General features: G+C 34.3%; 4 protein-coding genes across 4 annotated transcripts; all 4 read right to left on the reverse strand.

Moving 5' to 3' along the window:
- Window positions 1–238: 238 nt before the first annotated feature.
- LOC116145923 (putative germin-like protein 2-1) lies at window positions 239–1,140 on the reverse strand. Its single transcript, XM_031431352.1, has 2 exons — window positions 1,026–1,140; window positions 239–774 (listed from the first exon to the last, which is right to left on the reverse strand). Exons 1-2 carry the CDS (start codon window positions 1,138–1,140, stop codon window positions 239–241), a joined length of 651 nt encoding a protein of 216 aa, XP_031287212.1.
- A 1,754-nt stretch (window positions 1,141–2,894) lies between these two features.
- LOC116145903 (putative germin-like protein 2-1) lies at window positions 2,895–3,755 on the reverse strand. The gene is made up of 2 exons (XM_031431340.1): window positions 3,603–3,755; window positions 2,895–3,490 (listed from the first exon to the last, which is right to left on the reverse strand). The coding sequence occupies exons 1-2, from the start codon at window positions 3,712–3,714 to the stop codon at window positions 2,955–2,957; spliced, it is 648 nt and encodes a 215-aa protein (XP_031287200.1). The 5' UTR covers window positions 3,715–3,755; the 3' UTR covers window positions 2,895–2,954.
- Window positions 3,756–7,626: 3,871 nt separating this feature from the next.
- LOC116145954 (putative germin-like protein 2-1) lies at window positions 7,627–9,413 on the reverse strand. Its single transcript, XM_031431379.1, has 3 exons — window positions 9,272–9,413; window positions 8,444–8,692; window positions 7,627–8,111 (listed from the first exon to the last, which is right to left on the reverse strand). Exons 1-3 carry the CDS (start codon window positions 9,381–9,383, stop codon window positions 7,825–7,827), a joined length of 648 nt encoding a protein of 215 aa, XP_031287239.1. The 5' UTR covers window positions 9,384–9,413; the 3' UTR covers window positions 7,627–7,824.
- Window positions 9,414–10,758: 1,345 nt separating this feature from the next.
- Window positions 10,759–13,930, reverse strand: LOC116145905 (tubulin beta chain-like). Its single transcript, XM_031431343.1, has 3 exons — window positions 13,398–13,930; window positions 12,233–12,502; window positions 10,759–11,695 (listed from the first exon to the last, which is right to left on the reverse strand). Exons 1-3 carry the CDS (start codon window positions 13,789–13,791, stop codon window positions 11,025–11,027), a joined length of 1,335 nt encoding a protein of 444 aa, XP_031287203.1. The 5' UTR covers window positions 13,792–13,930; the 3' UTR covers window positions 10,759–11,024.
- Between the last annotated feature and the right edge of the window lie 322 nt (window positions 13,931–14,252).

A 14,252-nucleotide genomic window follows, 5' to 3' on the forward strand; every position in this document is an offset into this window, starting at 1 on the left:
TAAAAACCATGCACACTCATAAAATTAAATTATTAATTGTACCAAGGATATCATTTACAAGGTAATAGATAATAAGTACTATAAATATAATTTGAAGTGTACATTAATAAAACAAATTGTGAGAACAGGCCGAGCAAATAACGTTTGGATATTAACAGAAAATCAAACCCAAGTTGAATCCAACAGCTTACAACATAAAAATCAGAATCACACTGATAAAAACTTAATTATCCTGGATTTAGAACATCTGTTGACCGTGTCTAATAACTTTCTTATCGAGGTGGAAGGTCTTCACGAGAATGTCAGTGTTAATCTTAGGTGTAGATCCGAACGCAGTGTTTGCAAGTAGAATGGAACCGGGGTTTTGGCTATTGAGAGATGCATAGGCTACGGCAGGAACATGTTCTGGGTTTTTCTGGTAATGGACGAGGCCAGCAGGGAAGACAAACACATCACCCTTCTGAAGAACCTTTGTGAAGAGACGATAGTCGGGGCTCGAGGTCACGAATCCGACTTCGAGTGTACCCTCGATGACGGTGAGGATCTCGGAGCCACGAGGGTGAAGGTGAAGAGGGTTGATTCCTCCGGGCTGGAAGTCGATGCGAGCGAAAGAGATGCCGAGAGAGTTGAGTCCCGGAATCTGCTGTGCATTCAAGAGGGTTACCTTTGAGCCTAGAGGGTTTGATGTGTTTCCAGGTTTGTGAAGTCCGGTGAAGAAGAAATCATTTTCATGAACCAGCTTCAAATCCTTGCAGAGTGGTCCGCTTGCCGTCACTACAATGTGGTACAAATATATAATCAAAGACAAAATAAAACATTACATTGAGAAACACTTATCTTGGACAGTCTCACCACCTCATTGGACTGATGTGGTGAGACCGTTCAATAAAATAAAGATAGTATTGTTAATTTATAACACCATAAGGGTGGAGCCAGAAAATTTATTCTGGGGGATCAAAAAAAAAAAAAAAAAAAAGGATTAAGAATTTTCTCATGCATAAAATAATTAGGGTTTATAAAATTACCTGGACCTTTTGGGTCTGCCACACAAATATCAAAAAGAGGATTGTTATCAGTTGCCAATACAAGGGAGAAAGAAAGAGCGAGGAGGCCAAAGAAAAAAATATGATGTGAGGCCATTTGAAAATGTAATTATAAAAATTAAAAATAAAACTCTAATTACAATGACTAATGGCTTTAAGATATGAGAGAAGAAGAATTTGCAGTTTCTTTATATAAAGTAAAATTTAGTATGTAAAACTGCAAACCTTCTTCCCTAGCAGCCTTGTATAGCTGTCAAAGACCACATAAGAATGATGGATATAGCACCAATATAAACCAATTTTTGTTCATACCAACTTGTTTAATTCTTTTTTTAGCCTAACAGTTCGATGGTTCCCCAAGTTTTTCGTCTCTTTTACAGAAACTATCCCAATCAAGATTAAGAATAGTTTAATCTATGTGTTATAAGCTAACAAATATGATCAACAATATCTATGCATTAAATTCTTTGGGTTTATTTTATCATATATTATTGTTTCTAACTTTCAATAGATTTGCACATTTACAAAATTTATAAATTTGTTATTCTTTTTTTTTTTTTAAAAGAAAAAAGAAAAAAAAGAAAACGCATGTGATCCCAATGTGCACTATTTATATTTAATTGACATGTTAAATAAAAAAGAGTATATATAAAACAAGGATTGAGAAAATATAACATGAGTAGTTAAAATGTAAATATAAGGGTTAGTTTGTAAATCGATGGGATTTATTTTGACATTTAAATATGTTTAAAATTTTTATTGGGGTAAATTTAAAGGCTAGGTTTATTAAGTTAAATTATGGGAGGCCAGTAGCACCACTCTTTAAAGTATATACATGACAGGTACTCATTTGTACGTATATAGGCAATGTGGTATACCTTATGTATAGTATACTTGTTCACTAATATCCAAACATTATATATTTATTATACATTAGTATCCAATTCATCTGCTTAGCCAACTCTAGAGAAGCTTATGATGATTAAATAAAAAACTTTTTCTGTTTATTAGGAGAAACTCAAATTTTCAAAAATTTCAAGTTCTTTTTCTGTTTTATTTTATTTTATTAATTTTGACTTAAAGATGTTTCCATTCATTTTAAACTTTCATTTTATTTGCTAAAAATCTCTGATGTTATTTGATCCATATTGATACTCTAGACACCCATTTTGCTTTGTACAAATGTAATTTAAATGTTAAGATTAAGTTTTGATTCCATTTTGAACAAAGTACTTGTGGTTTTAATTATATTTTATATTTTATATTTAATTAGTTAAGAAATTATCTATCAATTTTGTATTGGAATTAGGAAAATATATGAAATAAAAATCAATTTTTTTTTTTTTAAATTTATACTAATATAAATATAAAATAGGCTTTGAGAGTGAGGTGTAAATAGTCTCACGGTTTATATTTACTTAATCTAACTACTAACTACTAACTACTTTATAGAATTTTTATTCTTGCAATATTCTTTCTTCATTTGGAATTTTACCGAATTCTTTTATAAACTTGTGATAAATTCTATATAACTAATAAGTCTGTATAGTAATCAATACCCTCAAATTTAATTGATTTTCAATAATTATAAAGTGCAAAAGTGATCTCTGGTCCCTAGTCTCAAGCTAGAAGAAAAGCCTTTGCTTTGTTCAAGTTATTTAAGAGAAGGGAAAATCAAAATCAAAAGCAAAAGCAAAATATATAAATAAATAAATAAAAGCAAAATCATAATAATGATAATAATAGCTTCAGCAAGTGTCATTCATAGCTTGTCTTTTACAATGGACACATGAAATTAAACTACAAATGAACAAATGAACAAACATGGCTATTTATTGTGATTAAGAATTGAGAACGATTTAAATAAGACAAATGGACAGGTTACACAGAGTAAATGCATATATGGTTGACTTAAAAGTTCGCCTGTAATTGCTCAATCACATTCTTCTCAACCTGGAAAGCCTGTCCAAGAACATCGCTAGAAATGTCAGGCTTAGAACCAAAGACCGCGTTAGCAACAGTGACTGTTCCAGGATTTTGACTGCTAAGACCGGCAATAGCCACGGCATTACAGTTTCCAACGTTGCGCTGGAAGTGCACGAGACCCACCGGGAAAGTGAACACATCGCCAGGCTGAAGAACTTTCACTATGAGACGGTTATCAGGATTGGAAGTGATGAACCCAACCTCAACAGTACCTTCCAGAACAGTCAATATTTCACTGGCCCTGGGGTGAGTGTGAGGTGGATTAATGCCCCATGGAGCAATGTCAATGCGGACCATCGAAATGCCAAGAGTGTTGAGACCTGGAAATTGGGCAACTGTCACTGGAGTCACCCTGGAACCAACTGCATTAGATGTGTTACCCGTCAGGTGTAGCCCACTGAAATGGAAATCTTTGGCTTCGACTAGCTTTGCATCTTTGCAGGCAAAACCATTCACCAGTACTGCCATAAAAAGTAAAATCATCAGAAAACTTATCAAATAAGAAGTCGATGCTTAAAAGGCATCCATTTCTGGAGTCTTCTCCGACGCGTTGTTTGTTTATGTATATAGTACCTGAGCTTGTTGCGTCTCTGACACAAAAATCTTGAAGTGGGCTATGATCAGCTAAGGCAAGTGAAAAAACTAGACCAAGGAATCCTAACAAGAGAATTGTTTTAGTAGCCATTGGAGAATATAAAAAGTAATACGTCTCAAAATCTTAAACAAACGAAGTGGATTTTGATGTGTGAATAAGCATGTAATGTTTCCTCCTTTTATAGATTATTATAGATGTATTGAGAGATGCCGCCCCAATGGGTTGAAATTTTCAGTAAAATGCATGCATAACCAAACAAAGGTGCTTGACCAGTTCTTTGAGCTTGTGCCCTCCAGTTGTATATTAGCTAGGCCTCAGAATGAATTTAATTGGTGTTGACTATCGGCTTGGTCCTTTTTCTGTTGTTTGTTTTGATTTATTCATTCTGGACAATCTCCATCTTCACGAAATTACTATTAACTAATCCACAGGTCATTACTAGCATAATTGCCTGCATAAGTTATCTCATGCTAAGTCGCCATGCCACTCCAAAGAATACGCGGTTTCTTTTTTTTTTTTTGGTTTATTATATATGCTTGGTTATTTGTTTACAATATGTGCTACAACTCTTCATGAATTGATTGGAGATTATCTATAAGTTTAATCTCTATTGATTGCCAGAGATTGTGACATTAATTGAACTAAATTTGTTGTTATGACTCATATGAGGATTGTCTGATTCAGGTTTGTTTGGTGCTAAGAGGGTCAGATACTCAGATATAGTGTTCAGTTGCTATTTTTATTGTGTATAAGGGTCATAGTGTATTAGTGTCTGCCTTATTTAACAAGGCTTAATCCATATGTATTGGCCCATTTGGACGGCAAGAAAATATTGTGACAATTTTTTATTAGCTTTAACTAATCGTTAAAACACATCAAATTATTCTCACAGACTACGGTTAGAACTCTCATTAATGTGTCGTTTCTTTGGGCTTCGTAAGCCTAACGAGAAGTTATTACTAGTTATCTAGAGTTGTGATCGTGACCATCGTTAAATGGGATGAAATACTTATAATGTTATATGCACAAAGTTAGAATAACAAATGACATGATTGTTGATATGTTAGCTCTGTATTTACAATAGAATTTTGGAGATTAAAATTGTTTTTAATTTATAATTATATCACGCTGACATATCAAGAATCACATCAGTGAAGATATAAAATTGAAATATCAACTTCCTAGAATAATATTACTTAATTCTAGACCGTTAATTATTTTTGCTTATTTCTATTACGAGCAAAGTGATTCTATTACTAGTGTAAGTGCCCTTTAAGTTAAAGAACTTCGAAGAATTTGGTAGGATAACATATGCGTTTGTTATTGGATCCATCATGTATGTTATGTAATATATTCGGATTGATGTCTCATGTGCATTGAGTATTTGTAGTAGATATTAATCAGATCCAGGTGAGCGTCACTAAAAAGTTATCAAGAGCATACTAAAGTACCTGAAAATGACAAATGATATATTCTTGGTCTATAGAAAAGAAGATGAACTCACTATGAAATGATATAGTGATGCCGGTTTTCAAACTAACAAAGATGACTATCGATAGCAAAGTTAGAGTTTGTATATTGTCTCAATAGAGCTGTAGTGACCTAGAAAAGCTCATAGCAAACCACTGTAGTGGATTCCACAATAGAGGCTAAGTACATAGCATTATTAGATGCAACCAATGAGGTCGTTTGGATAAAAAAGTTAATTACTGAACTAGGTGTTGTTCCAAACATTGTTGATCTAGTTGATATATTTTGTGAAAACAATGGAGTATTTGCTCAGGCTAAGGAATCATGGTCTAATCAGTAGTCCAAACACATACTCAGACGATTCAATCCGATCAGTGAAATTGTTCAAAGAGGAGATGTGCAGATTAGCAGAGTATCTACATATGACAATGTAGCAGACCCACTGACAAAGGCTTTGTCGCAGCAAAAGCATGATAGACACTTAACTTCATTTGGTATTAAATACATGAATGATTGTCTATAATGCAAGTAGAAGATTTTTAGAGTAAGTGCCCTATATATAATTAACTCTTTGTAACATGTTTATATATATATTAAAAAAAAAAAAACATTTTATATATCATGTAATTCATGTTTAATTACGTATAGATATATGTCCTTAGAATGGTAGAATTGTGATTAAAGAATCAAGTGTTTCAAATCTTGATTATGAGTACCCTATGATTACATCTGGTGGTAATTCTAAAAACGTCTATATCCTTAGTATTATTCTAACCAAAGACACAAATAATACAATAAAACTATCATAATGTTGAACGATCCTAACGAAATGTAGTGATAGATCTCACATGTCAAAATTATTTGGTGCGACGCATAAGTGTTTGTTGTTTGCAAGTTCATCGAACTGATCTACTAGAGGATTCTATATGGATGGTAATCATAGTATCTGTGGAATACATTCTCTAATGGATAACGGTGCATGTGATCCTTAGGATCACCATAGCATCATGTTTAAATACTAGTGTAGTTTTAACGCTAGCCTAATATAGTCCTATTCAGGATTATCAGTACGGTGATAGTTGGCTACATTGAAAGTATACTATGGCTATGGTGGATCAACAAATGACTCATTACTGTTGGGTACAGGAGAAGTTGTCTCATAGAGCTATTCGGTTTAATGACAACAACCATAAATCTGTGGCCACGGTAGAATTTAGTTGTTGCTCAAATCCAATTTTGTTTGGTTGTTGGTCTGATAACCGAATGCCAACATATCAAGGAAATATATATTTGAAGTTAACAATATTTCTTATTTCAACCTTGATGAGATAACAGTTGATGAAAGGCTTGGATTGCATAGTAACCATATAATTGATAGGTAGCTATTTCGCTGAATCTCTATCTATTGGGTAACCATTATACCTTGCTAGAGATCAATCTTGGTTTGTGTATGGAGAGCTGATTAGATGATGCTTAATTACGATTTCATTCACTGCCAACATGAAGGGGGCCTATGAGTCAAACACTTAGAAGGCAATTTGAGGTAAATAATATTTTTGGGGCATTTTACGTCTTTTTAGACGAATAGATATTTTGGTAATTTTACCAAGCAATTAAATTATGATTTCATTCACTGCCAACACGAAGGGAGCCTATTTCCAATTTTGGTATTGGAATTAATTTAGTAAAATTATAATTTTAATTATTAGAATTAAATTGATATTAATATTCATATTAATTATAAAATTGAAGTATTATTCTATTCTACCTAGGAATAGGGTTATTCCTATTCTGGGCCTCTGGGGTGGATTAGAGTTTTAATTATGCTATAAAAGCATAATTAAAATTATGGTTAGTGTGAATTCTTAACCCTAGCCGATTCTTGAAAAGGGAGAACGAAAATTCTCTCAAAATTCAGCCCCAATCTTTGAAGCAAATAATGTATTCTAGCAAATATATTATTTGTGTGATTGTGTTTTTGCCTTTGTGTGGATATAGTGTGCGCAATTTTCTGGTTGAATCGATTTGTGAAACTAATTCAGAGTAAATTGAAGGACCCTTCAATAGCAGGTATAAAATTAATCCTTGAATTTTAATGTCATTGAATCATACGTATTATCAATCCATGATTTTGGGTCTTGTACTTTTTTTTTTTTTTTTTTTAATTCCACTACGTGTTCCGACGAATCCTTACAGCATGTGCATGTAGGATCATAGGACTAAATACTAAACTTATGTACTAGCCATATCAAAATTTGTATTATAAAACAGAAAATATATTGATATCATACATGATTTGAATGATGAAGACATTAATCTTATTTCAAGGTGATCGTTATCCATATATGTATTTATATATTTTCTTAGTAGCGAAAATTATTTCCAATTTCTTTTTTTTAGATTTGTTGTGTGTTATCGATTCAATAACCACCTGTACTGATGAACCAATTAATAAACAATTCATTGAATTGATACTTTATTACCCTTTAATTGACACTAATCTAATGATTGCTAATTATATATAGAGCAGTATTTATTACTTTATAATATGACAATGTTAAGTCTACAACCTTCTTTCACAACTTTCGATGTGACAGTTCATCTTTGATTAGTTCGCAAATAAGCAGATGAAACTCATACAAACAAACGAGACCATTTTACAAACTAATCAATAACAAACTGTCACGTCAAAAGTTGTGAGATTGGGTTGTGAGTAACTAAATCAATTCTCTAGAACTTGTCTTGGATTTGATTAATCACTTGCTCGTCAACTTGGAAAGCCTTGGCGAGAATATCACTTGAAATATCAGGTTTTGAACCAAACACCGCATTGGCAATGGTAACAACTCCAGGATCTTGGCTGCTGAGTGCTGAAATGGAATACGCATAACCAGGTCCAATATTTTTCTGGAAGTGAATAAGACCAGCCGGGAACACAAAAAGATCACCCTTGTTGAGTACTTTCATAATCAGGCGATTTTCAGGATTTGAAGTTACGAATCCTGCAATCAGGGTGCCTTCCAGGACGGTTAAAATTTCACTGGCCCTGGGATGATAATGGGGAGGGTTGATTCCCAATGGAGCAAAATCTGCACGAGCCACTGAGATGCCGAGAGTGTTGAGCCCTGGAACTCTATNTCAGGTTTTGAACCAAACACCGCATTGGCAATGGTAACAACTCCAGGATCTTGGCTGCTGAGTGCTGAAATGGAATACGCATAACCAGGTCCAATATTTTTCTGGAAGTGAATAAGACCAGCCGGGAACACAAAAAGATCACCCTTGTTGAGTACTTTCATAATCAGGCGATTTTCAGGATTTGAAGTTACGAATCCTGCAATCAGGGTGCCTTCCAGGACGGTTAAAATTTCACTGGCCCTGGGATGATAATGGGGAGGGTTGATTCCCAATGGAGCAAAATCTGCACGAGCCACTGATATGCCGAGAGTGTTGAGCCCTGGAACTCGATTCACAGTGATCCGGTTGGCGAAAGAACCGAAAGGATTTGATGTGTTTCTTCTCAAGTGAAGGCCACTGATGTGGAAATCTTCTGCTTTAACCAGCTTTGGATCCTTGCAAACAAAGCCATTTACCAGCACTGCCATGCACAGAGCAGCAAATGATCAGCATATAACTACTGAGAGCATAATTAACTAGGACAATATATAATGAAAATTTTTATATATACATACTCAATCTTGGTATAGACATCATGAGGTTTTTAACGTGTGGACCAATGATTGGACACTATCTTCACATGTAAAATCAAAAGCCAACGACCAATCACTCACCTTCAATCCACATGTTAAAAACTTCAAGATGTCTGCATCGAAGAATTTTTATATATCGGTAATTCTCTTATCAAGATTATTCTAATATAATTGTATTAAGATCATTATTAGTACCGCTAGATTTTTATTTGTAAAATATAATTTCTATCTAATGAGTGAATTCAACAATATTCAAATATAGTTCTTATATAATTATATCAAAACCATTTTAACTCGAGATTTATGGTATGCGTGTCTATATATATAACATATTTTTTAAATTATGTTTAAAAACACGCATTCAACTAGGTATGTTTTCATATACTTTTTATATAGATCCTTATTTAAGAAAACAAAGAAATTTATATATAATTTTACATCTAACCGGCATGGAACTCAAATGATACCTGGGCTGTCGAGGTCTGCGACGCAGAAATCCTGAAGAGGGCTATGATCCGATGCAAATGCAACAGAACAAATTAAAGAAATGAGTAATAACAGGAGAATTCTGGCTGCCATTCGAAGCTAATGTTGTTTTATATTGCTTAGCTATATATTCAGATTGGTTTGATGAATGAAGATGAAAGAAATGCCATCTTTTTATAGGTGAGTGAGCGAAAGCGTGCATGAAAGAGGGTCAAAGATGCCGTCCGTGGCTGTAAAATAATATTCATCTTTTTCTTGGTACGCATTCGCATAACCAAAAAATAATATACTTTAGTTAACCAATTTACTGTACCAAGTGTTGCTTATTCAAACCATACAATAACAGATTAATTCTCTTAAACTGAATGCTGAAGTAAGATTGATTTGTTCTTTTTCTGTGACATTGTCGATGCAATACATGTGGAGACTGGGGAGATTGCCAAAGTTAAAAGAAAAAAAAAATATATTTAGGAACAAGAAAGAAGGATGTTAAGCATAGGAGTTTGCTTCTATTTTCCTTGAAGTTCACTCAAAATTTCAGCTTCATGTGTTACATATCTTGAATTCTTTGATATCAGATATGAAAATACATATGATTTCTACATAATATAAGTGATGAAATCCAAAAAAGCTTTAAGCATGTAAAGATATAAACAAATTTCTGTATTTTCTTGAATTTACAATAGCTTTAAAGATTGTATCTAGCTAGAAATACTTTTGAATACATCTCAATCAAATAAATTTTAATAAAATTTATCTTTTCCTACTTCTAAAATAAAATTTTTAAACAAAACAAAACCTCAACACTCCCAAAGTTTCTTGGAAATTTCTATGTGCACAGTTGCTAATTAAGCAAAACTACACAAAACTACAAAGAGATTTATACAAAATTGAGTGAGTTGAAGCAGTCCTCGGTTTCAGTTTGTACTTATTATAATACAAAATAGACTATAGCTATATAGTAAAGGAATTAATCAGTCTCAGATTCAAGCAGATAAGCTCAAATTACAGCTTCTTAGTTCCCACTTGAGAGTTGAGACTTGGTATTTCTTGAAGAGGTCATCAAAAAGAATTTTTGAAGAGGTCTTGAGAAGCATTTTTTTATTGAGATAGATGGGAGAATTATAATACAGTACTAAACTTATACATCACCTGAAAATCTTGGTCAAATAATGAACATAAATATTTATAATTAAGAAGCATCATCTTTAACTTTAATGATAAAGTCTTGGCATTTTAGATTTTAGTTAGAGTCCATTCAGTCTATAAAATTTCACAACATCAAATATAAGTTCCATCTGTGACAGAGCATCTCCTTCCCTTAGAATAATAATTCTACGAATGGAAGAGATCTCAGTGGTGCTTCATTTAACTCAAGAAGCCAATCACACAAACTTCCCATCAATACTTTTTCGATGAATACCCATTAAATAATACAACTGATAATGTTATATAACAAGCTGCCTCATTTCATCCTATGCCCATTACAAACCAACAAAAGCTATACATGCAACTACACAGTACAAGCATCCATCATTCAAATTAAAAAGTAAAGCAGTCACAACATAACCCATCTTCACATACATACCCACATTATATTACATACATACACATCAACATGCCAATCAATCTAAGTTGACCTCTCAACAACAGAAACATAAACCACTCACCGAAAGAGAGCCAGCAAGATACAGATTTCTGACAAACTGAACATACGGCAAATAACATGACACCTCAACCTGCAATTTCCTCTTCTTCCCCCTCATATTCCTCATCGTCGACAGTTGCATCCTGATACTGCTGATATTCTGCCACCAAATCATTCATGTTACTCTCAGCCTCAGTGAACTCCATCTCATCCATTCCCTCACCAGTGTACCAGTGCAAGAAAGCCTTCCGCCTAAACATAGCTGTAAACTGCTCGCTAACCCGCCTAAACATCTCCTGGATTGAAGTTGAGTTTCCAATGAATGTGGATGCCATTTTGAGACCCTTAGGAGGAATGTCACATACACTAGACTTGACATTATTCGGGATCCACTCAACAAAGTATGAAGAGTTCTTGTTCTGGACATTAATCATTTGTTCGTCTACCTCTTTTGTACTCATCTTACCACGGAACATGGCTGAAGCAGTGAGGTAGCGACCATGACGTGGATCAGCAGCACACATCATGTTCTTGGCATCCCACATCTGTTGGGTTAGTTCAGGGACAGTAAGAGCACGATACTGCTGTGATCCTCTTGATGTCAAGGGTGCAAAACCAACCATGAAGAAATGAAGACGCGGGAATGGGATAAGATTAACAGCAAGCTTCCTAAGGTCAGAGTTCAGCTGCCCAGGGAAACGAAGACAGCAGGTGACACCACTCATAGTAGCAGAGATGAGATGGTTAAGATCACCAACTGAGAACGCATAAAAGAAAAAAGTACAGCACAACGGTCAGCTCCTATGTCTTTCAGACTATCTTAACAAATGGGCCATTAATTACTTTGATAAGATAGAGACGCACAAAATCAGATTATTTTTATCAGAATACTACAATATAGAAGTGATTATTATTTTACGAAAGAGTACATGAAGTATAAATGTCATGTTCTTCTTCATTTGAAGGCAAAAAGAAAAAGGTAGGCACTAGGCATGTAGGACTAGAGAAAGAACAGCAAGATAGAGACTTCACACCAACCACTTTTCAGTAGCTACCTGAAGAGAAAAAGACTAACAAGCAGCATTTTCATATATGAATAGGACTATTGAACTCACTTGAGAACCACATATTTAATTAAAGGATGAAAATGCTTAATCCAATCATGTACATGAGATTTTGAATAGCCAGAAAAACACGTTATAAAGTTATCAACAACTCCGCTTTAGCTGCCCTGGAAGAGAACTGAAAATTTTCAATTAACTCAATAGAAATGAGAATGAAATTCTTGACTTACAAGTTGGGGTAGCAAGCTTGAGAGTCCGGAAACAAATATCATAAAGAGCTTCATTATCCAGCACCATACATTCATCAGCATTCTCAACAAGCTGATGAACAGAGAGGGTGGCATTGTATGGCTCAACAACTGTGTCAGATACCTTGGGTGAAGGAAAGACTGAAAATGTTAGCATCATGCGATCAGGATACTCCTCCCTGATTTTCGATATAAGAAGGGTTCCCATGCCAGAACCAGTTCCTCCACCCAAAGAATGACATACTTGAAATCCTGTAGAAAAATTAACAAGTCAGATTTGAAACAGACGGAATCCTAGTATATTGCATTAGATTGGAGAAAAAGCCACAAGATTGACAAAAGCCCACAAACTCTAAGAACGAAAATGTGAAAGAACATAATTTTCTTGTCAAAGTATCCAAAAAAAATAAAGAAACCAGAGCGACAATTAAATTACAAGACAAAAATTTGACAAAAGGACAAAGCAGCTGCTATTTTAAAAAGAGAACTACATATTTTAGCCAAAATATTTGTTAGATAGCATTAACCAATAAAAAACTTTAGGCCTAACCAAATCCTGCTATATATTTCAACAACTTCCCATTCCAGTACCGGATTCATACGAAAAAAAAATGTCTAAACCCCAAAGAAATCCACATCACAACATAAGAGTAAGCGCATTTCACAATGCATCAGGGATGTTTCAAGTTTTACTTTCAATCAAAAAACAGCTGACTAAAACAAAAAGGAATCCATTTGCAAAGTGTAGCTAGCTTCATCTACGACAAATTTCAAGGCAAAAATACAGTGACAAAAACTAACCAATATGTAACAAAATTTTCAGATCCAGACAAACTTTAAAATAAACAAATATATCAAAAGAAAACAAAAGAGAAAGCAGACACCACAACCACAACCAGCCAACAAAACTTACACATAACAGACCATGAATCTAATGTCACAGAAATAATTGCAAAAAGAATAAACATTTTCACAATTAAACAAAAAATAACCAAGAAAAGAACTTTTAATTAGAATTTCAACAATCTTAATTCACAAACTTCCATTTCAAAACAAAGAATCTCAAATTTCAAGATCAAGCAAACCACAAAACAAAGTTCAAAAAACAAGCCAAGCCCACATAGACCCAATGAACAGTTTAAATTACCCTGCAAGCAATCACAATTCTCAGCTTCTTTTCTGACAACATCAAGAACAGAATCAATCAACTCAGCGCCTTCAGTGTAATGACCCTTAGCCCAATTATTCCCAGCACCCGACTGCCCAAAAACAAAGTTATCCGGGCGAAAGATTTGACCAAACGGCCCGGATCTGAGGGAGTCCATAGTACCCGGCTCCAGATCCATGAGAACCGCTCTGGGAACGTACCGGCCCCCACTGGCTTCGTTATAATAAACGTTAATCCGTTCAAGCTGAAGATCGGAGTCGCCACTGTATTTCCCGGTTTGGTCAATCCCATGTTCGTCGCAGATGACTTCCCAAAACTTGGCTCCGATTTGGTTGCCGCATTGACCGCCCTGGATGTGGAGGATTTCTCTCATGGTGGTTTTATTGGTGTAGGTGGGTGTTTGGTTCTCGGGAAAATTTGGAGGCAAGTAGGAATGGGAGGAGAGGGAGAGTGAGGATAGGCAGGTGTCGGGAGACTTATTATTTGTTTAATTAACTAATTATAATTGTTTATATATAAAGGTAGGATTTTGGGGATTGGGTTTATATTTAGTTCAAGTACGAGTTGTTGTAACTGATTTCTCGAAACTAACAGAACTTAAGATAACACCTGAGATTTGTCTGTAAATATTTGGAAAGTCAAAAGTCAACCTGATTTATCATTTATCTTGGGTAATTATGCGTTAATCATACCCTTGATCAGATTAAGGTTTCTAAATTCAATTTAAATGATAATTTTTATAGTTCTTATCAAATAGACCTTAAAGGTTTAGTAAATTGCATTATTGATACTTCTTCACCCTTATTTCGTAAATTTGATCCTATAAGAAAGTTC

This window comes from Pistacia vera, unplaced genomic scaffold, assembly GCF_008641045.1.
Source record: "Pistacia vera cultivar Batoury unplaced genomic scaffold, PisVer_v2 Contig47, whole genome shotgun sequence".
Classification (NCBI taxonomy): domain Eukaryota; kingdom Viridiplantae; phylum Streptophyta; class Magnoliopsida; order Sapindales; family Anacardiaceae; genus Pistacia; species Pistacia vera.

Bases quoted from the DNA above. Each gene is read 5' to 3' on its own strand.
- LOC116145923 (XM_031431352.1), bottom strand. From the start codon at position 1,140: ATGGCCTCACATCATATTTTTTTCTTTGGCCTCCTCGCTCTTTCTTTC. The intron at 775-1,025 runs GTAATTTTATAA...ACCACATTGTAG, and splicing joins GGCAGACCCAAAAGGTCCAG to TGACGGCAAGCGGACCACTC.
- LOC116145903 (XM_031431340.1), bottom strand. From the start codon at position 3,714: ATGGCTACTAAAACAATTCTCTTGTTAGGATTCCTTGGTCTAGTTTTT. The intron at 3,491-3,602 runs GTACTATATACA...TTTTTATGGCAG, and splicing joins CAGAGACGCAACAAGCTCAG to TACTGGTGAATGGTTTTGCC.
- LOC116145954 (XM_031431379.1), bottom strand. From the start codon at position 9,383: ATGGCAGCCAGAATTCTCCTGTTATTACTCATTTCTTTAATTTGTTCT. The intron at 8,693-9,271 runs GTATCATTTGAG...TGTGCATGGCAG, and splicing joins CGCAGACCTCGACAGCCCAG to TGCTGGTAAATGGCTTTGTT. The intron at 8,112-8,443 runs GCACCCTGATTG...CCGTCCTGGAAG, and splicing joins AATTTTAACCGTCCTGGAAG to GCACCCTGATTGCAGGATTC.
- LOC116145905 (XM_031431343.1), bottom strand. From the start codon at position 13,791: ATGAGAGAAATCCTCCACATCCAGGGCGGTCAATGCGGCAACCAAATC. The intron at 12,503-13,397 runs GTAATTTAAACT...ATTTTTCTACAG, and splicing joins GAATTGTGATTGCTTGCAGG to GATTTCAAGTATGTCATTCT. The intron at 11,696-12,232 runs GTAAGTCAAGAA...ATGCGTTCTCAG, and splicing joins CAAGCTTGCTACCCCAACTT to TTGGTGATCTTAACCATCTC.